The 21,294-nt window shown below is 38.7% G+C and overlaps 1 protein-coding gene across 1 annotated transcript in view; it reads left to right on the plus strand.

The window, feature by feature from the left end:
• Positions 1 to 21,294, plus strand: part of Smarcc1 (SWI/SNF related, matrix associated, actin dependent regulator of chromatin subfamily c member 1) — a 113,054-nt gene that overhangs the window by 51,471 nt on the left and 40,289 nt on the right. The window contains exons 19-22 of the mRNA XM_057767246.1: positions 5,812 to 5,871; positions 9,087 to 9,345; positions 10,587 to 10,748; positions 20,532 to 20,587. Of these exons, the coding sequence (XP_057623229.1) occupies positions 5,812 to 5,871; positions 9,087 to 9,345; positions 10,587 to 10,748; positions 20,532 to 20,587 (537 nt within the window). The remainder of the gene's footprint in view (positions 1 to 5,811; positions 5,872 to 9,086; positions 9,346 to 10,586; positions 10,749 to 20,531; positions 20,588 to 21,294) is intronic.

Here is a 21,294-nt window from a genome sequence, read left to right on the forward strand (position 1 = left end):
TGAGAGTATGGGGGCCAAGTACACTCAAATTCCAACATTAGGATTGATAGATTAACTGTGTAATGGTTAACACATTCAGAGGCTGTCAAGATAGCTTAGTGATTCCAGGAGTTGCAATCAAGCCTGACAGCCTAAATTCAGATCTCCAGCACACACATAACAGTTGCATTTGATAACACCTTCTTGCAGCAAGAAGGGCGGAGACAGAAGAACCCTTTTGAAGCTTATGGGACCAGTATCTGGAGTAGGGAGCACAGAGGGATACAGTGAAATGGACATTGCCCAAAACAAGATAGAAGCTCAGGGCCCACACTCAAGGTTGTCCCTTGACTTCCATGTATACAACCTCAGAAATAAATACACACACATACACGCCTGACTCGAAAATAATACTCTTTTTAAACTATGAAGAAAGCAAAATTAGGATAAATATATGGATAAGAAATGAAATTGAATTTAAGTGCATAATAAAACTGACAGCTGCTGGTGCTGGTGCACATGTCTTTAATCCCAACCTGGTTTACAGAGTGAGTTCCAGGACAGCCAGAGCTGTAGCAGAGAAACTGTCTCAAAAAAAGAAAAATAACCTGAAACAAATCAGCTGATGGCTGATGCTTTAACATCAGTCATAGAAATCAAAGGACAAATAACTTGTATTGTAAAGTAGTAAAAACTCACCTTGGAAATCTGTACTAAGTAATTAGTGGGGTAAAACAAAATGTAGATGTTTTAAAGTGTAGAACTTACCATTATAGCATCGTGCAAAAAAGTATAGGAAATTCCTCAGGATGAAGAGCAGTGAGAACAGGTAGGCTTAACACGAGTCAAAAGTGGCTCCTGGCAGTACCGCATCCTAATCCACCTGCTTTTCTTAATTACCTAGAGCAGTGTGAGTTTTTACCTTCTTCTTTAGTTCTTTCTTACTTTATGTTTCCCTAGATCTTTTGGCCATTTCTTGGTTTTGAGATTCATATTTGGAGTGTTTCAGTTGCATATACGTCTTTATTCTGCACACTTTCATTATGCATACAAAGGCTAGAAGAGGATGTTGCATGCTCTGGAACTGAAGTTAGAAGGGTTGTGAGCTGTACCATGTGGGTGCTGGGAATAGAAGCTGAGTCCTGGTCAAGTGACAAGTGCTCTTACTATTGTTCTATCTCTGCAGCCGTGTTTATTTTTATGTGTATGTAAGTGTTTGCCTGTATGTTTACGTGCTTTGTTTGTGTGTTTGCTGTGTCATGTCAGATCAGGTCAAACTGGAGTTACAGGCACTTAAGAGCTGCCATGTGGTACTGGGGTAATAATCTAGGTCTTTAGAAGAGCAGCTGGTGCTCTTAACCCCTGAGCTATCTCTCCTGCCCCTGCAATTATAATTTACCAAAACCTTTATAGCATATGTAATTGAATAAATTATACTTGAAAAGCCAATACATGAACCAGTACAGATTTTTTTTTTGCTGCATGTGGTAACATACGCCATTGAGCTTTTAACATTGAAGACCATTTACTATAAAAGTAATAACAGTGTTTTGCCGGGCGGTGGTGGCGCACGCCTTTAATCCCAGCACTCGGGAGGCAGAGACAGGCGGATCTCTGTGAGTTCGAGACCAGCCTGGTCTACAAGAGCTAGTTCCAGGACAGGCTCCAAAGCCACAGAGAAACCCTGTCTCGAAAAACCAAAAAAAAAAAAAAAAGTAATAACAGTGTTTAGATCCATTATGTGTGGATTTGAGTGACCACTTCCATATACAGCACGAAAAAATTCAGTAGACCTGGAAGTATACTCTGTGGAAGTTCCTACATTTTATATGAAATGCAAAAATATTAATTGAAAGTAGACTCATAAGTTGTAAATTAATCTTATAAGTCCCAACACAGCTATTTAAAGTATAACTGACTAGTAGGTTTTATATATATTATATATAAATATATATCCTCATATATATTATGTCATATATACATACATATACTATATATATACATACATATAAAGGTGAATTTGATAAAAGGCTGGGTATAACATAGTGTGTTTGAAGTCTGTCAGAGCTCTAAAGCAAGAGAGTTTTTTAAAACAGAAGAAAAAATCTTGTTCAAACAGAAGGATACAGGGAATATTTTAAGAACACTGGAAATTAGCAAGGATGGTTGGTTGATTCTCAATTGACCCTAGAGATAATAACATGCATGTGTGCTCTCACTCTTTAGCCTACATGCTGGAAATTGAACTTAGGGCCTCTCAAATGCTAGGCAAGGGCCCCTCTACTCAGTTCCAGCCACAGTATTTTTATTTGTATTTTTCAAATTTTAATTATATATATAATTTTATTAATTTTAATTTAATATAATTTTAAAATTTAATTATATATATAATCTTGCATGTATGTCTGTGCACCATTTGTGTGCAGTACCCTCTGAATCCAGAAGATGGCATCAGATGTTCTGGAACTGGAGATTTACACCATATGGGTGCTGATTGTGGTTTTGGAGCCTGTCCTGCAACTAGCTCTGTAGACCAGGCTGGTCTCGAACTCACAGAGATCCGCCTGCCTCTGCCTCCCGAGTGCAGGGATTAAAGGCGTGCGCCACCGCCCGGCTATAATTAAATCTTTACTGTGTGCATGTAACTCAGATACAGGATGATGTTCTATCAGTTTTATCAACACAAGGAAACTGGACCGGTAATTGTTTTTCTGTTTGTATACACATTTTGTGTGTGCGTGTGTTTGTGTGTTTAAAGGCAAAGAGACCCAGAAATCTAAAGCAACTAAAAAGGTAAACAAGCAAGATGTATAGCCAATGAAACCTAATGTTAAAAGTGTTGAAATGTATTGAATGCTTTTGTAGTTTGCTATCAGACCAATTAATTAAGACTTAAAGGAGGAATCCTTTGTAGTTATTTTTTTATTTTAGTTTTTCAAGACAGGGTTTCTGTGTGTATTTCTGGCTGTCCTGGAACTCACTTTGTAGACCAGGCTGGTCTCAGACTCACAGAGATCCTGTGCCTCTTGAGTGATCGGTCTAAAGATGTGTGGCACTACTGCTGGTGTAGTTTCTGTTTTTGTTTTTAACTAGGTTCTCTCTATAGCCTTGTCTGTCTTGGAACTCTGTAGACAGTGCTGGCCTTGAACTCAGAGATCTTCCTGTCACTGCTTCCTGAGCCTTGGTATTAAATGCCTATGTCACCATGCCCAGCTATTTTTTTTTTTGTAATAAAGTTTATTTTTTATTTTACTTTGTGTGAAGTTTTGTCTGCATGTTTGTCTATATGTGTGTATACTTACATACATACGTGTGTATATATATCACACACACATATCATCTGTGTACCACTTGTTTGTCTATTGTCAGCGGAATCCAGAAGAGGGTGTGGGGTTCCAAAAACTGTAGTTTGAGATTCTGTGAGCCGCCACGCTAGTGCTGGAAACTGAACTTGGGTCTTTGGAAGAGCAGCCAGTGCTCGTTCTAAACCTTCTCTTCAGCCCCCTTTGCCATTTTTATGTGACGGTTTTTGTGTTTTGTTTGTTTGTTTTTCATGTGTAGGAGTGTGTATTATGTGTATAGGCTACACTTGAAGCCTAGTGTCCTTAGAGGTCAGAAGTGGCCATTATATCCCTTGATCTGTGCTTAAAATTGTTTGTAACCACCTAAGTGAGTGGTGGAAACTGAGCTTGTTTTCTCTCCTAGAGCACTAAGTGCCCTTAAGCACTGAGCTGTATCTCTTGCTCCCTTTCACAATTTTTTTTAACATGGGAAGGAAGTTTTTATCTGAAATCCACAGATTTGTGCACTTCAGTAAATATAAAAGAAACAAACCATACAGAATTCTCCTGCAGCTTACATTTCTAAGCCCCTGAAGAGGCTTGTGAAAGCCCCTTGTCCTTAAGATAGGAAATAGGTCTTGATGTAAGCAGTGCAGATGCAGCGAATTCTTGTACGTGGAAGAAATGGAGAGACGGTTGGTGTTGGCCTGCTCACTAGTGCTGCCGTGTCTAACTTGTATAGTTGTCCCCAGGTTTCCTGTTCGGTTCCTTCTGAGGTCAGATGAAATGTTAATGGTTTTGTTTCTCAGTCTGATTGATACCTCTGATTCGGGCTCATTAAGAAGTTCCTTTGTCTTAAAATAGTTCTATGTGCATTTTAGCAATATATTGTGAGTTCTAGTGCATATTTTCATTAAAGCTTTTTTTTTTTTTTTTTTTTTTTTTGATTTTTTCGAGACAGGGTTTCTCTGTGGCTTTGGAGCCTGTCCTGGAACTAGCTCTTGTAGACCAGGCTGGCCTCGAACTCACAGAGATCCGCCTGCCTCTGCCTCCCAAGTGCTGGGATTAAAGGCGTGCGCCACCACCGCCCGGCTAAACTTGCTTTTATAGTTAAAGATTTACCTCAATGAAACGACACTTGCCTACCATGTCCTATTGTCAGGGTTAATTTCTATGTACCACAAAACTAGAAAAAAACTAACTTTTAGGAATTCTGGATACTTAGGTTAAAAACTGAATTTTCGGATTTTTGTGTTTAGTTTTGTTTTTGTTTTGCAAATGTTCGATACTCATGATTTGAACTGAACGTTGTTGAGGCCTAGTAAAGCATAATTAAATCTTTACTGTGTGCGTGTAACTGAGATACAGAATGAAATTCTAGCATTTACATTGGTAAGCTTTAGCAACACAAGGAAACCATGGAATGGTAATTTTTCTATTTACATAATAGGTTTTCAAAGGTTAGCAAAGTTAAAAGTAGGAAAATTTGTAGTATTATAGCATTTGTCTTTGGAGTTCATACATTTAAAAGTAGAGAATATTATCAACTATTCCATGTAGCCTGTCCCAAGTAAATCTGTGATTGGAACATTTCCTGCAAATCAAGGATTATCTTGTCATAGCTTAGATGGCTTATAACCTACAGGATACTTATATCCTAAAACCATCTTCCTCTTGTAAAGGATTGTCGAGAAAGTGGTCATGTGAGCTTAGGGAACCACTTGGAGACTTTTCAGAGATAAAGATTGGGGATAATGTGGAATTGTTAGGGTTGGAATTAAGAAGCCAAACTTTGGGGGTTGAAGATGACCCAGTAGCTAAGGACACTTACTGGTCTTGCAAAGGACCTTGGTTGGGTCCTACCACTCACAGGGAACTTAGTACCTTACATAAGTCCAGTTTCAGGGATCTGCTGCCCTCTCTGGCCTTTGCGTGCACTGCTTGCACGTGGTGCACACGTGGGCCAAACACACCGCTAAAGTAAAAGTAAATTATTAAAAAATAATCTAGTGTTGTACATATGTGGTGCATTTTGTCCTAGAATTTTAGGGAAAGATCTTTTTTCAAGTTTAACTAAATACCTTAATATTTTCCCCACTGCATTTATTTATGTGTGTATGTGTGTGCACACTAATGGTTGTGCGGAGGTCAGAGGACAAGTTTTGGAAGACACTGATCTCTTTCCATCATGTGGGTTCTAGAGAATCAGACTCAGGTTTCCTGGCCTAACAGTGACAGCCTTTACCCTGTCATCCTTCTGCCTGGCTTTTAGATTATTTTTGTATAATTATAGATGATTTTTCTTATTTATAAATAATTTTCAGATTGTATATCTTCCAAAGTTGAAATAGCATGGAAGTAGTTCCTGTGACTGATGAAAACAAGGATCTGTTAAAGCATGTCGGGCCTTCTGCTGAAGGTTTTGAATGTTTAGTTATTGGGGACTCATCTTGGTGGATTGAATAAAGCCCTGCTGTAAGCTTGATGACGTCTGCTGAGCCCCGCACTGTGCATCTGTGATGAGTAAATGGTCTCTATTTTTTGTCTTTAGAGCAAAGGTGCTAGTGCCGGAAGGGAGTGGACCGAGCAGGAGACTCTCCTTCTCCTGGAGGTAAGCTAACAGTGACATGGCCCTGCAACTGATGCATGCAAGTTCCTACTTCCTGGCTTTTCATTTTCTCTCAGGAAAATTCGAAAAGATAACTTTTTTAGTGTTTTTGTTACTATTTTTAGTTATTCTAGTCTGTCCTTTGGATGCCAGTGTTAAGCATGTGCCTTTTCAGTACCACGTTTTAAAATCAGAACTCTTGACCAGCTGTGCCTGTCATGCATGGTGATTGGACAGGAGTGTGTACTTAATACTCCCAAGGAATACAGCTTTTTGCAGTGCTGTTTTGGAATCTTTGTGCCATGAGTAGAAATTTAATTGTACTAGAACTGAAAACAGCAGCAGTTACTTCTGCACACTGGTATTCTTTGGCTTTCGTTCGTTAAGTTTAGTGGGTAGGACTGGAGAGATGGCTCAACCATTAAAGACTAGATTCACAACCAGAAATATGAGATTAGTGGGTATTACAGAGTGACGTAAGAAGTTCTGAGCTACTGTTTACTCTGAACATACTGAAGCAAACTGGTGTACCCTTAAACAATAGTACATTTTCTTTGCTGCAGGTGAGATCTAGACTGTGTTTATGTTGATTTTTTTTTTTTTTAACCTAAGAAGAAGTAAGTCTCAGCAGCATTGTTTAACATTAACACTGTCTGTAAATGCAGTTTGTTTAGCACAATCACTAGCTTAAAAGTTGGTTTTCCGTGGACTGGCAAGATGGCTCAGCTGTTAAGAGCGCTGGCTGCTCTTCCAGAGGTCCTGAGTTCAATTCCCAGCAACCACATGGTGCCTCACAGCCATCTGTAATGAGATCTGGTGCCCCCTTCTGGTGTGCAGGTGTACATGGAAGAAATGTTGTATATATAATAAATAAATAAATCTGTCCTTCCGTATTTGTACCTTGGCCTTTGGTGTACACAGTGTGAGTCTTGTTTTTCTAGCCTTCAGATCTGCTAGAAAATTTATTTCTGTGATTTAGCCATAAGTCAAGACAATTTTGAGTAGTTGGGCTAACAGCGGTACTTTTGAATAACCCTGGCACTGGGATAGAAAAAGGAGGTAGCTAAGGGCTTTGTTGTTTCACTTATGTTGTGGAGGGCACAACACTACGTGGAGGCAGTATTTCTCTTCCCCAGTACAGGAGCCAAGGATTGAACTCAGGTGATCATGCTTGGCTGCAAAGGTTTTAACCAGCTGAGCCGAATGACTGACATTCTGGACAGTTTAGTGAGCTCTAGCTTAGAGAGTGCCCTGTGTCTAAAAATCAGGTAGAGATCAATAGTGGACAGTAACCTGACATTGACCTCTGGTCGTGCACACAGTGGGCACGACGGCTCACACCCTGTTTCTATACACAACCTCAAGATAAGCTTCAAGCCGGGCGGTGTGGCGTATGTCTTTAATCCCAGCACTCGGAGGCAGAGGTAGGCGGATCTCTGTGAGTTCGAGACCAGCCTGGTCTACAAGAGCTAGTTCCAGGACAGGCTCCAAAACCACAGAGAAACCCTGTCTCGAAAAACCAAAAAAAAAAAAAAAGCTTCAGAATAGTAAACCAGCGAAATTATGAATTGAGTTGTATCCAAATGAAATTTAGATTTCTCTGTAATGGGTAAATCTAGTTGCTTCATTGGGATACGTTTCTAAAAATATTTCTGACTATATTTTGACACTGCCCAATTATTGTGTGGGGATTTGTTTTGCGACCAAGTACTTTATGTAGCCCTAGTTGTCGTGGAACTCATAGTGTAAACCAAGCTGGCCTTAAAGTCAGACGTTTACCTGCCTCTGCTTCTGCCTCCACTTCCTCAGTACTGACATAAAAGCCATGTTTCACCATGCCTGGCCACTTTTATTTCTTATTATTTTTTTCATTTTTATTTATTTTGTTTTTTTTAAGATAGGGTTTCTCTGTGTTGCTTTGGAGCCTGTTCTGGAACTCACTCTGTAGACCAGGGAGGCCTTGAATTCACAGAGACCTACCTGCTTCTGCCTCCCAAGTGCTGTATATAAACGTGTATGCCACCACCTCCTGGCTTAAAATAGTGTCTTTGGATTTGACTAACCCTTCAGCTGGAGGAGGAGGGAATGGGGTTGTTTTGATCATGTTTGGGCTTATGCTAAAAGATAAAATGTGATGTCATTGAAGGCAAGAGAGATAATTTAATTTGTTTTAAGTATTTTCTAGTGTTGTAAAAAGGTAAGAAGGAGCTCTACCTAGGACACACAAACGCTCCTGCTTTTATCCCAGATGCCCCCACCAGAAAATGAACAGGGTAGAAAGTCATGGCCCTAGACACATGGATGTTCAGCAAGCCCCTAAAAGTGTCTTCTAAGTTGCTTCAGTCCTTGTATTTATATTTCTTATTTTCTTGCTATATTTTGTATTTAACCTGTTATTATTGAAGGTTTGTCAGAATTTTTACCAAAAGTTATAAATTTTATGACTTAGACTATTTATTATACTTTCAAAATCTTACTGTTGTCTCATTTTCTATTAAATTATATCATCTTGTAGATCTTAATTTTATTATTTTGTGTTTCTGTGTACGTGTTTATACATGTTGTCCGAGTCTATGTGGAAAGCAGGACAACTGTGGAATCAGTTCCTCCTCGCATCATCTGCGCTGCTGAACAGTTACTTCTGTCTAAGCCACCCTGCTTACCCTTGCTGGTAGTCTTTGATAACTTATAATTTAGCTTGAGCATAGAATGGTAGCTGAGGAATTAACTGTGTCTCTTCATTTAGTTAATCATTGACTTCTCTTACTTTGATTTTCTTTATATCATGTTCATCTTACATAATTTATTGCCTTTTATTTCATTTTCATGCTGTTCCAACTGTTTTTTTCCAATTGAAATTTGTTCATTACTACTAGAGAAACACGAGTATTGTTTTTGTCTTCTGTTGCTCCTTTAACTGTCGTTTGAGACTTAGTGTCAGTCCTCTACTGCTACTCCGTAGTTTCTCTGGGATTCTTTATATAAACATTGCTGATTCTTTTAAAGGATAGTGTTATAATAGCATATATTTTATTTAATGTATACAAATAATTATTTATGTTATTATTTTGAGATAGGCTCTTACCCAGTCTGATAATATTCAAGACTTTTGTCTCAGTTTACTGAGTACTGAGGTTCAAAAGCATGTGCCATCACAACTAAATGGCTACCCAGTTTTTGTTTGATATTAACAGTCTTTTGTTTATGTGTTCATTTAGGCCCTGGAGATGTACAAGGATGATTGGAATAAAGTCTCAGAACATGTTGGAAGTCGTACTCAGGATGAATGCATCCTCCACTTTTTGAGGCTTCCCATTGAGGACCCATACCTTGAAAATTCAGATGCTTCCCTTGGGCCGCTAGCTTACCAGCCTGTCCCTTTCAGCCAGTCAGGGAACCCAGTGATGAGTACTGTTGCTTTTTTAGCATCTGTAGTTGACCCTCGTGTGGCCTCTGCTGCAGCAAAAGCAGCTTTGGGTATGTACTGTCTGTGTTAGCTACTTCTCCAGCACTAACATCTGACCTCAGATTTGATATTATTAGCCGTGAGCTTAAACTTGTTTAAAGTGCCTGCTATGTAAGCATGAGGACCTGAATTTGGCTTTCCAAAGCCCATGTAAGAGCTGGACATTCCAGTATATGCTTGTAGCATCTTCCCTGGGGCAGAGATGAATGGTGAGACAGTATCTCAGAGAATAAGATGGAGGGAAAAGTGATAGAGAAAATCCGGCCTGATGCAAACCTGGAGTGAGCTAGTAAGCTATTTTACACGCAAACAGAAACTCACACTCACAAATGTTTTACTATATGCATATATCTGTTATTATACTCATTTATGTAAATCACTAAAAAGACCCTAAAGATAATGGGCTTCATTAAAAATTATAAATAACCTTTTAAAGTATTAATAGGTTGTAAGCTAAGAGCATTTGTTTAAGTTTTCTTTCACTTTTTTAAAGACCTATTTTGTGTGTGTTCATGCAGTCACCTACCGTGATATATGTCTGAAGGTCAGAGGACTAGCAGTGGGAAGTTTGGTTCTTTCCTCCCCACGTGTGCCTTGTGAATTAACTTAAAACCCTCGGTCTAGCCCCAAGTGCCTTTTCCTGCTGAGCTATCTTGCTGGCCAATAGAATATTTCTTTAGAATTGGGGAAGCAGCTAGATGTGATTTCAGACACCTACGAGATGCCAACTTCTGCCTGGCAGAGGCAAAAGAATCACGACTTTTTGGTTCATCTTAGACTACTGTGGATCTTGTCTCCTACACACGTATGCACACACTTTCCCCCTTCTCTCGAATATATAAAGAAAAATGTTTTTGTGGCATTAGGCGATTAGTAGAGTTAAGGAATGAAACTTCCTTTGTATTTTTGTAGTAAATTAATTTTGTCCAGATGGTCTTATGTTAATAGGACTTTTGTCTTTATAGTGGTTTGGTCCTTGGTGATTTTACAACTACCAGTCTAGCCAACACAAAGGTAAAATTAGGACTGCAGTTTTAATTGTTACCAATAGATCATCAAAAATCTTTTAAAAATATATTTAAAAAGTTACTATGATGTTTAGGATAAAATATTTGATTGATTCATTTTACCTTCTGCCCCAGAGGGTTTATTGCAACAAAACCAATGCTATTATGCCAGACACTCTGAATCATGTGTAGGAGCACATAGCTATGCAAAATGAAAATGCTATTCTCTTTTTATCTTCAATCAGAGGAGTTTTCTCGGGTCCGAGAAGAAGTACCACTGGAATTGGTTGAAGCGCATGTCAAAAAGGTACAAGAGGCCGCAAGAGCCTCTGGGAAGGTGGACCCCACCTATGGCTTGGAAAGCAGCTGTATTGCAGGCACAGGTCCTGATGAGCCAGAGAAGCTTGGTGAGTCACTGCTGTGCCCAGGACTTGGTTACTAGATGTTTATATTCCCTGTCAGTGTGCAAAATAAGAGGATTTGCTTACACTTAAATGAACAAAATGATTAGTATAAACTTGGCTCTTAAGTTTAGTGTATGATTTTTTTCTCCCCTTTCACATACTTGTGGGGCATGGGACATGATGGGCACAGAGAAAGCAAGAACTGAATACAAGCCTGGAAATTGAACAAGTATCACAGTTATGACTTTCTCTCTTCTTTTTAACACCTGGCTGTCCTGGAATTCCCTATGTCCTGATTCTTTTGTTTAGCACAGTGTTCTCCAGGATCGTACATCATTCTTTGCTTTGCTGAGTACATGTTCTGTGTTAGTTTATTTTTCTTCAGCGCATAAACATTTACCCTGTACATTTCTTCTGTTTTTTTACTGCTTTTATACTACTTCCAAATAATGATAATCATTTTATACAACCATTTTGTGAACACAGCATTTCTCGGTTCTGTGGTAGTCTGTGTTTAGCTCTCTAAAAAACTGTCAGACATTTCCATTATGCCTGTGTAAATGAGGTTCTTACTGGCGTATAGAAGTTCCCATTTCTCAACCTTCTTTTCTTTGGTGTTTGTTTTGTATTTGCCCCCCTATTGGTTTGAAGTGGATATCTTCATGATTCTTCTGATGAAGATGGATCTTTTACTGCCTCCTGTGCCCCCCGTCTCTTTGTGTGTATGTGTGTGGGGTGTTTGGTTTTCAATTTCGGTTTTCTGGAACGCACTGTGTAGACCGGGTTGGCCTCGAATTGTCAGAGATCTGCCTGCCTCTGCTTCCAGAGTGTTGGGATTAAAGGCGTGCGCCACCACACATGGCCATCATTTATTTTTTTCAAATACTTTGAATTAAATTTTGAGGTTAGTAGTGTCAGCTCTCCTTCTTTACAATCATCTTAACTGTTTTCATTTGCCTATGCATGTGAATTTTGTCACTATTCTCAGTACAGCTTAGTAAGGTCACAATCAGGATTCCATTGTCTGTCTGTATCAAGCTGGAAAAACTCCCTTAATTTCTTCCTTGACCCATTGATGATTCAGGTGAGCATTGTTTAATTTCCATGTGTTTGTGTGTTTTCTGGAATTAGTATTGCTGTTGACTTCTAGTTTTATACCATGGTGATCTGATAAAGTACATTGGGTTATTCCAACTTTCTTTGTATTTGTTGAGGTTTGTTTTGTTACTGAGTATGTGGTCAGTTTTTGAGAAGATTTCATGAGGTGCTAAGAAGAAGGTATATTCTTTTCTGTTTGGATGGAATATTCTATAGATGTCTGTTAAGTCCATTTGAGTCATAACATCTGTTAATTTTCTTATTTCTCTGTTCATTTTTTGTCTGATTGACCTGTCCATTGATGAGAGGGGAGTGTTGAAGTCTCCCACTATTAGCGTGTGGGGTTTAATATATGATTTAAACTTTAGAAATGCTTCTTTGACATATGAGGGTGACCTTGTTTTTGGGGCATAGATGTTCAGTATTGAAATTTCCCCTTGATGGATTTTTCCTGTGACTAATATGAAATGACCTTCTTTTGTCTCTTTTGATTGATTTTAGTTTGAAGTCTATTTTGTTGAATATTAGGATAGCTATACCCCCTTGTTTCTTAGGTCCATTTGATTGGTATATTTTTTTCCCAAGTCTTTACTCTGAGATGATGTCTGTCTCTGAGGTTGAGATGTGTTTCTTGTATGTAGAAGAAGGATGGATTCTGTTTTCATATCCAATCTGTTAGCCTGTGCCCTTTTATAGGTGAGTTGAGTCCATTTACATTAAGGGATATCGATGACCAGTGATTGCTGTTTCCTGTTAATTTAATTTCCATTGTTGGTGATGTTAATCTGTGTTTTCCCCTTCTTTGGGATTTGCTGCTATGAGACCATCAATTGTCTGTGTTTTTGTTGGTGTAGCCAACTTCCTTGGGTTGAAGTTTTTTTTCTAGAAATTTGTGTAGGGCTGGGTTTATGGCTAGGTATTGGTGAAATCTAGATTTGTCATGGAATATCTTGTTTTGTCCTTCTATGGTGATTGACAGTTTTGCAGGGTATAGTAGTCTGGGCTGGTATCCGTGGTCTCTTTATGTCTGTATAACGCTTGACCACGACCTTCTGGCTTTCATTGCCTCCACTAGAAGTCAGATGTAATTCTGATAGGTCTACTTTTGTATGTTACTTGGCCTTTTTCCTTTGCAGCTCTTAATAGTCTTTCTTTACTCTGTATGTTTAGTGTTTTATTATGTGGCGAGAGGACTTTTTATTTGGATCCAGTCCTGCTTACTCCCTCAGAGGTCCCAGAGCAATGCCTGGACCCACAGAGGTGTCCTGGCTCAGGCCTCCTCCGACTCAGGACCCAGATTCACGCCTGGCCATGCCGAGATACCTGGTTCTTGCTTATTCACTCAGAGGTGCCAGGTTCACTCCTGCCCAGACTGGCAGAGGTCCTGGCTCAGGCCTAGTTCTTGAGAGATCCTAGACTCAGGCCTAGACCCACCGAGGTTCTGGCCTTAGGTCTACTCCCTTGAAGGTCCCAGGTTCACATCCGGACCCTCAGCAGTCTCTGGCTCTGGCTCAATAACTCAACAGTTACTCCCCTGTACCTGTTCCGGTGGAGATTGCTGACTCTGGGATGTGTTTGCTGGCTCAGTCCTGATCCAGAGTGTCCCGGGACTGGGTTGGCTTCTGTAGCTGGATTTGCTCCTGTCTTCTGCTCCTGGTGGAGCTTGCTCGCTCTCTGTCCTAGGTAGTCACACCTACTTTTATAGTGCTGGGACATTAATCCAGAGCTTGTGCATGTGAGCCAAGTACTTCACCATTTGACCGGTATCTCTAGCCCCCTTCATTCCTTTGGTAGTCCAGCAGTACCCTGTTGTGCTAACACACTGTAGTTACATACACATTCACTAGCTGGTAGGCTTGATTCGTTTCCTTTTTCAGTCATGAGCTTTTCCTTTTAATTTCTCATTACTGATTAGATAACGAATGAAATAGATAAGGTATGGGTAGATATAAGCCAAAAGGGACTTATACAAAATTAAGAAAAATTCCCAGGCAGTGTTTGTGCAAGCCATTTTTTAAGGACATAAACTTCCTCGAGGAGGATGGAATGAGCAGGGGTCAGTAAGTCAATAAGGATCTGGTCTGTCAGACATTTTATTGTAAATTCTGCTTATATTTCTTTTGTCACAAGTTTTTAGTGTCTGCAGCTGTTTTTCTTTACAGAATCTTGACGTGTTGAGATGTTTTTACAAACAGGATGATCATCAAGAGTCTTTGTATCACACAGCCTGTGTGAGTGAGCAGGCCTTGAGTCAGTCCTCAGAGTTATATGGAGAAGGCCCAGCTGGATCAGTAAGAGGGTTAAAAACTTGTTTCCAAACCAGTCATGGTGTTAGAAACTTCAGTTCCCAGCACTCAAGGCACAGGCAGGTGCCTGTGTTAGAGGCCCGTCTAGTCTACATGAAGTACAGACTGAAATCTTATGAATAGTTCATAATTGAGCTTTTAACCATTAAGGACTAGTGAAGATTTAAGTGACTTCCTGATAATTTTACTTTTAGCGAGGAGGGTATAATTTCTGTTATGGAGAATATTGTGTCAAATTAGGCACTTTGTTGACATACCCATACCTCTTGCTATGAAGTATTTGTGTCAAGTAAGAGAACATATAGAATTGTCTAATGAGACTGACTTTCTTGTTGTACATAGTTCAAAAAAAATCATTCTAGCATTGGAGGATTTCTGGGTAAAACAAAAGCACATAAATAATTATTCAAGGAGTACTATGCATAGGAAGTAGTGCAAGAGTAGATGTCATTTTAAGACTGAGGAATGCTTCCCATAGGTAGTGGTTTGAGCTGAATGTTGGGACCATCTAGAATGTCCAAGAGCAGGTTCAGACAAGTGCTAAGACACAGAAATGGAGAAGACGTTGTTCAGAGAGTGGGAAATAAACCTGGTAGCCACAATACAACATTCTTATTCAGATATGAAAAGAGTAGTCCACAATTTTAGATGCAGTTAAGAACATAAATTGGTGACAGGCTCATGTGGTGTATACTGTGTATTAGTTGAGCAGTACTTACATTTAATGTGGAGAACGACACCTAGCGTCTCCATGTACAGAGTTCCTGTCATTCAATGCTGCCTTTCCTCTTCTTCCTGACAAACTGAACTTACTACACTGCCAGTTTTCAAACCTCTTGGTCTCAGTTCTTTATAGTCTTGAAAGATACCAGTTACCAAAGATACTTCATGTTTTAGAAACCAGAGCCTCCAAGGCTGAACTAGCATGTGTGAGCTATGACTTCATCTGTAACACCTTTTTAAAGTTAGAGACAAATCTAAAGCCGTCACAGGAACATGTTGCTTTAAGTGGCTGCTCATCATGCATGTTTTTCTAAAACCACAACTCCACATACGTGAAAAAGAGTTAATGAGGAAACAGAAATAACACTAGTTTTATGGAAACTGCTTTTTCTTTGGAGGCTCCAAGAGCTTCTGGACCACGTTTTTTAATGATTGAAATAAATAAGTAGTACCTTGAAGAACATTCAGTTTGAGGGTGGGGAACACACAAAGATACTGAGATGTGACTCGAGGCACATTGAGTCCATCAGTTAAGGAACACTTTGTAGAGGAGGTGACCCTTTAAAGCAGAATGAATTAGCATGGAATGTTCTACAACAAATACCGTGTACCCAAGAAGAAGCGGTGATATGGGAAAAGGTTGTCTCTGAAGATAAACATGGGGCTAATTTGCGTGGCTTTTTGGTCTACCTTTTAGACATGGGGCAGTCACTATAATAGAAGCAGCATGGTTCAATTTCTTTATAAAATGACTGTAGGCAATTTACGGATGAGGTGCACAAGTGGTAGTAAATAATTAAAGCTGATGAAATAATGAAGAATGATATACTATTACTTATTTTAACCCTCTTCTCATCCTGATTTTGCTAACCACATTATTTTTAGAATGAATTTGGCAACCACTCTCCAATTTATGCCATGTGCCATCGTGTTTAAGTTAAATTTTAAAAGTTCATTCTAGTGGTACTTGAGGGCACATACCTTTGATCCTAGCACTGAGGAGACAGAAGCAGATTGCTCAGTTCCAGGCCAACTTGGTTTACATAATATAACTCTTGCTCAAAAATTAAAACACATTCGAATTATTCTCTTAACTCTACATATGTGGGTCGTTCTATCAGCTGAGACAAAGGATTTTCAGCCTTTGTTCTATTGGCACCATCAAAATGATAAACGAGAGCCTGCATCTTCTCTGGTGTTGACAGTTTAGGGCTCAGCAGTTAAGAGCACTAACTAGCTCCCAGCACTCTATGGAAGCTCACAGCTGTTAGAATTCAGTTCCGGGGATCAGATGCCTTCTTCTCTGCTCCCGAGCTCTGCACTGCATGTAGGTGATGCACAGGCTTACATGCAGGCAAAATGCCCATGCACATGAAATGTTTGTACATGCATTGAGCACTTGTTAGCCAGACATGGTGGTGCCTCCTGTAATGGCAGCACTTGGGTGTAAATGGAGACTGCTCATTTGTTTCTTGGTTGCCTAGAGCCGAATAATCACACAAAAACTATATTAATTACAACGTTTTTTGGCCAATAACTTGGGCGTCTTACTAGCTGATTCTTATATCTTAAAACCATTTCTTTTCATCTGTGTGTCACCATAAGATTGTAGCCTGCTGGTAAGAATAGGCGTCTCCTTGACTCCGCCTACCCTCTCTCTGTAGCTCAGTTTGGGTTTCCCACCTGCCTTTAGTCCGGCTGAAATATCTTTATTCATTATTCAATAAAAGCAACACATATACAGGAGGACATTCCACATCACTTGGGAGTCAGATGCAGGTGGATCTCCCTTGAGTTTGAGGCCAGCCTGGTCTACATACTGAGTTCCAGGACAGCCAGGGCTATGTAGAAAACCAAATAAAACAAAGAAATTAATAAAAAAATGGTGGGGAAGAGTTGACAGTTCATATCAGAACTCATACCAAACAGAAATTGTGTTTTCATAGCATCTTGAGAGAAATACATAACATATAATTAAACTATTTTGAGACATTTCCCAAAAGTATAAGTAGTTTTTTTTTCTGTATTTAATGGCTCTATAACTACACACCATCATTATATAAGAAGATATTAAATTATATTGCCTTTTATCACAGCCAATTTTCAAATGGTGTTGGTTTGCCTTGCCTTACCAAAGAATGTACATGTGTAATACTTTTAGAATGTGGAAATAGAATATATAATTGTGGGTAGTTTTTCAAAATCAAATCATATATCTCATTTCTTGGTGATAAGCATGTATATCTATTTATCTGTGAGGTTTGGGGTGCGTTTAAAAACCCATCTATATTTTCAGTTTGACCTTCTTCTCAAATCTTATCAATTTAACAAGTCTTCATGTTTTGTGACATGGTCTCATTATGTGGACCAGCCTGGCCTTGAACTCTACTTCCAGAATACTGGAGCTAAAGGGATGGGCCACCACTCCGAGCCAAAACCTACATTTTTAAAATCTGAACTAAGAATCAGAACATTACTGATAATTCTCTTCTTTCCTTTTCTTCTCACCTTCCCACTCCTTGCTGTGGGAATCCTGTATTTTAAGGAGGTCTATATACTTTTAAAATGACTTCTATCACTAACATAGGTAACAGTTAAACAACATATGTTGAGTATAATTTTGCTGCATTTTAGTTTTTATAAAATATGTAATATTTGTACATTTGAGATGACTTTTTTTTTAAATGTTTTGTTGTCCAGAATTTCACATGTGGTTATAAGATCCAAATAGCTTTAATTCACCTCTATAAATATATTCTGTGTGATTATAATCCATTGTGGCTACCTTTTCCTTTGGATGTACAGTTTGAGTTATTGCCTTTGTTTTTTACTTAAAGCATCTCTGCATACTCTTAGAAGCTTCATAGTGATGTAATATCTTTTCATAACTGCAGTGTAGCCAGGCATATGGCTAACCTAGCTGACAAATCTTCACAAGTCCACATCACTAACTTTGCTGTTTGGCAGTTTTTTTTCCCCCATCAGATCTGTTCTTCAGTGAAACATTCTTCAACCTTACGCATTCTTGCTTGTTTTTATATTTGGCTGTAAACAGACCTGATGGTTTTAGAAAATGCAGTTTTCCCCAGAGCCTGTGTGTCAGTTTTTTCTTGAACTGGCAGCCTGTTATTCAACACTACATGGTGTTAGAGTCCAGTTTATCAGCAAGTGTGAATTCACTTCCTGTAGTCTGACCTCCATCTCTGACCCTATGTGCACTATATTTCCCATTTCTTGGTCAGTTCATGAACCAGTTCATCTTGGCTTCTGTTTCATTGTGATTTTCATTTACTATTTATGTCTTCTGTGCTAATTCTTTATTAACCGTTCCACATGTTACTCATTTCATTTTTTTGGAGCTGGAATTACAAGTATACACACCATATTTGACTTTTTTTTTTTTGTTTTTCGAATATTTCACTTTTTTAAAGTCCTTTTTTACTTAGATTATTTTGTTTTATGAGTATAGGTGTTTTGCCTTCATACCTGGTGACCTCAGAGGTCACAAGAGGGCCTTGAATCCCCTTTACCTGGAGTTAATGGATGGTTTTGAGACACTATGTCGTTACTGGGAATGGAACCTTGGCCCTCTACAATACCAACAATTATCTCATGGCTTATCTTTCTGAAGATACAATGATAAATTTTTAATAGTCAGCTTCATACTTTTTGTTTTATTGATGCTATAGCATCTCTTTGTGTCTGTAAATAGAGGTAGAGGTTTCTGTCCCACCCAGTCTGCAGCCATTCTTTCCCAGTGAAACACAGAGGCTTATATTAATTATAAAGCGTTTGGTCTGTTAGCTCAGGCTTATTATTAACTAACTCTTACAACTTACATTAACCAATAATTATTATTTGTGTTTAAACATGTGGCTTGATACCTTCTCTCAGTGAGCTGTTCTCATCTTGCTTCCTAGTCTGGTTGCCCCGCCTATACTTTCTGCCTGGCTACCGACCAATTGGCATTTTATTAAACCAGTAATAGTGACAGATCTTTTCCGTGTATAAGATCATTATCCCACAGTGTGTGTCTCATATGGTCATTTTTTCCGTGTCATCTTTAATACTCTGCTATTATGACTCTTTCAGCTTGAAATTTTCATAAATATATGCAATGTATCTTGCTCATTCCCCCCCCCTCCAATTCTTGTCACCCTAAATATATCTCCTTCACTAAAATATATACACATGTATGTATACATACATCCCCTTGCTGTACTCAGTGTAGCATACCTTTAATCCCAGCATTCAGGAGGCAGACCGGAGGAGGATCTCTGACTTCTGGCTAAACTGGTCTTCATAGTTTGGTCACAGCAATATAGTGAGATGCTATATCAAAGAAAGAAAAGCATAAATAAATACCATATAAGCTCTCCAAAGTCCAAATAAATGCTACTTATATGAGCATAGTTTACCACTGTCTTAGGACCACATTTTCTAAGTTTTTAGGCAGCCCTGTATAAGAATTGAAGCGTAGGTATTCTTTCTTTCCTTGAACTTAGCTAGACCAAAGCAGTTACATGTTGATAATATTGCTCCATTCAAGTCCTGGTCTTGCATGATCTGGTGCTGCTTCTGGTACTATGGTTAGAGCTTTGGGGACGATATCAATCAGTAGATGCTTGTCATTCATTACTTAGGAAACAAAGACATTGGTGTATTCATGCTCAAAAACTAGACAATAGTTTTCCTAATCAGTAGCTTTGAGCACTGCTTTTGTAATGTTGTTAATAAGCCTGTTTAAAGTGTTTAAATCCTCTTATTGATGATAAATACTTGCATTTACAATGGGATAATATAAAGTTTCAATATTTAGAGGTTTTAAACCCTTTTATTAAAAAATGTGACATACTCTTATTACCTTTAAGAATGTTTGCCTGTTTTTGTTTTAAAGGATATTCATTTTCTATGTCTTCTTTTTTCCCCTTTCCACTCTTTCCTCATACATTGACATCAGATCATGATCTTCCTTAATTCTAATAGAAAAATCCTTGTTGTTTTTTTTTTTTTTTAAATCATGTTATATAAAGGATAGATTCTGTTAACAGCATGCCTAGTGTACATTGTTATTGCACTTCTGACCAGGTGTTCTTCAGTTGTCATGGCTCTGTAGAAGATGCTCGTGCCATTATTCGTACTTCTGTGGCAGAGACAGGTTCCGTCCTTGTGTGCTATGATAGACTTCTGGTCTCCCTGGCCAGAGTTAGGTGTGCTTGTGGTTTCAGCACATACAGGACTAAGCAGTGTTTCTGTGGGTCCCAATTGAAATATGTACTCATTAAATGTTTAAATATTTTAAAAACTTTTATTATTATGTACAGAAAATTCACATGAGCATAGTGTTTTTCCTGAAGTAAAACCTTTTCCCATCAACAACCCTAGATGAAGAAACATTAGTAGCATCATTCCAGACCTTCTGCACTGAACCTGCTGTCTCCTCTGCCTTTCCCTCCTTAGTTACCACTGTCCTGACTTTGATGGTGTTTCTTACTCTCACGCCCTTATTCCTTCCCCATCAAGTATTTGCTATGTATACCTGAAATCTTTTGTCACCAGGAGGGTTGAATAATTGCAATGCATAGATACATATTACAGATGCTCTACAATATACTGACTTTTACCTATTTCTGTATTGTTTTTATTCTTTCACTTGTAGAAGGTTCTGAAGAAGAAAAGATGGAAACAGATTCCGATGGTCAGCAGCTTGAAAAGGTAAAGGCTATTCAGATGTCTCATCAGAAAAACCGTACAGGGTCTTTTCAGATTCTGTGATAATGTCAGGTCACCTTCAGTGGACCACCCTGGGTTTTGTTCTTTAAGCTGTAGTTCTGGCTAAGCTTAATATATGCTGAATCCATTGATTCTTTGCTAGAGTGTTGTCCACTCCTTGCCCTTTTTGGTACCCTGTTCAGGCAGTGTTGGGAGTATGAATACAAAAGGTATTTATTGTGAATATTGAATTGTAGAACCTGGAAGTTATACTTGTACTAGAAGAGAATTTCAGAATACTAAATGACTTTTTAGGAGAATTTACTGTCGACAGAAGAATACTTAGTAAAGAATTTATGAGGAGCTGGCCTTTGGGGTAGATTTTAAAGAGTGAAATCTGCCAAGATTAAAATGGAGGGCCAGGATTCAAAGCCAGTGAATGTCACCTAAGTGTCCATGTCACTGACTGTCCCTATTTATAGGGATGGTACTGAATGTACAGCCTCTTCAAGGGCGACCTTGATGTGTGTATATTATCATAGACTTCAGTCGCTGTGTGAGTGAATGTACATGAGTGGGATTTAAGGTCTTGATTATATGTGTTGGATGAAATTATAGATAGGTAAGGAAAGGCTACAGTTAATACAGTTGGTTAAAATTACAACAGTGTTACAGATATCAAAGAGTAATTCTAATTTGTTATTTCATTT

This window comes from Chionomys nivalis, chromosome 4, assembly GCF_950005125.1.
Source record: "Chionomys nivalis chromosome 4, mChiNiv1.1, whole genome shotgun sequence".
NCBI classification, from domain to species: domain Eukaryota; kingdom Metazoa; phylum Chordata; class Mammalia; order Rodentia; family Cricetidae; genus Chionomys; species Chionomys nivalis.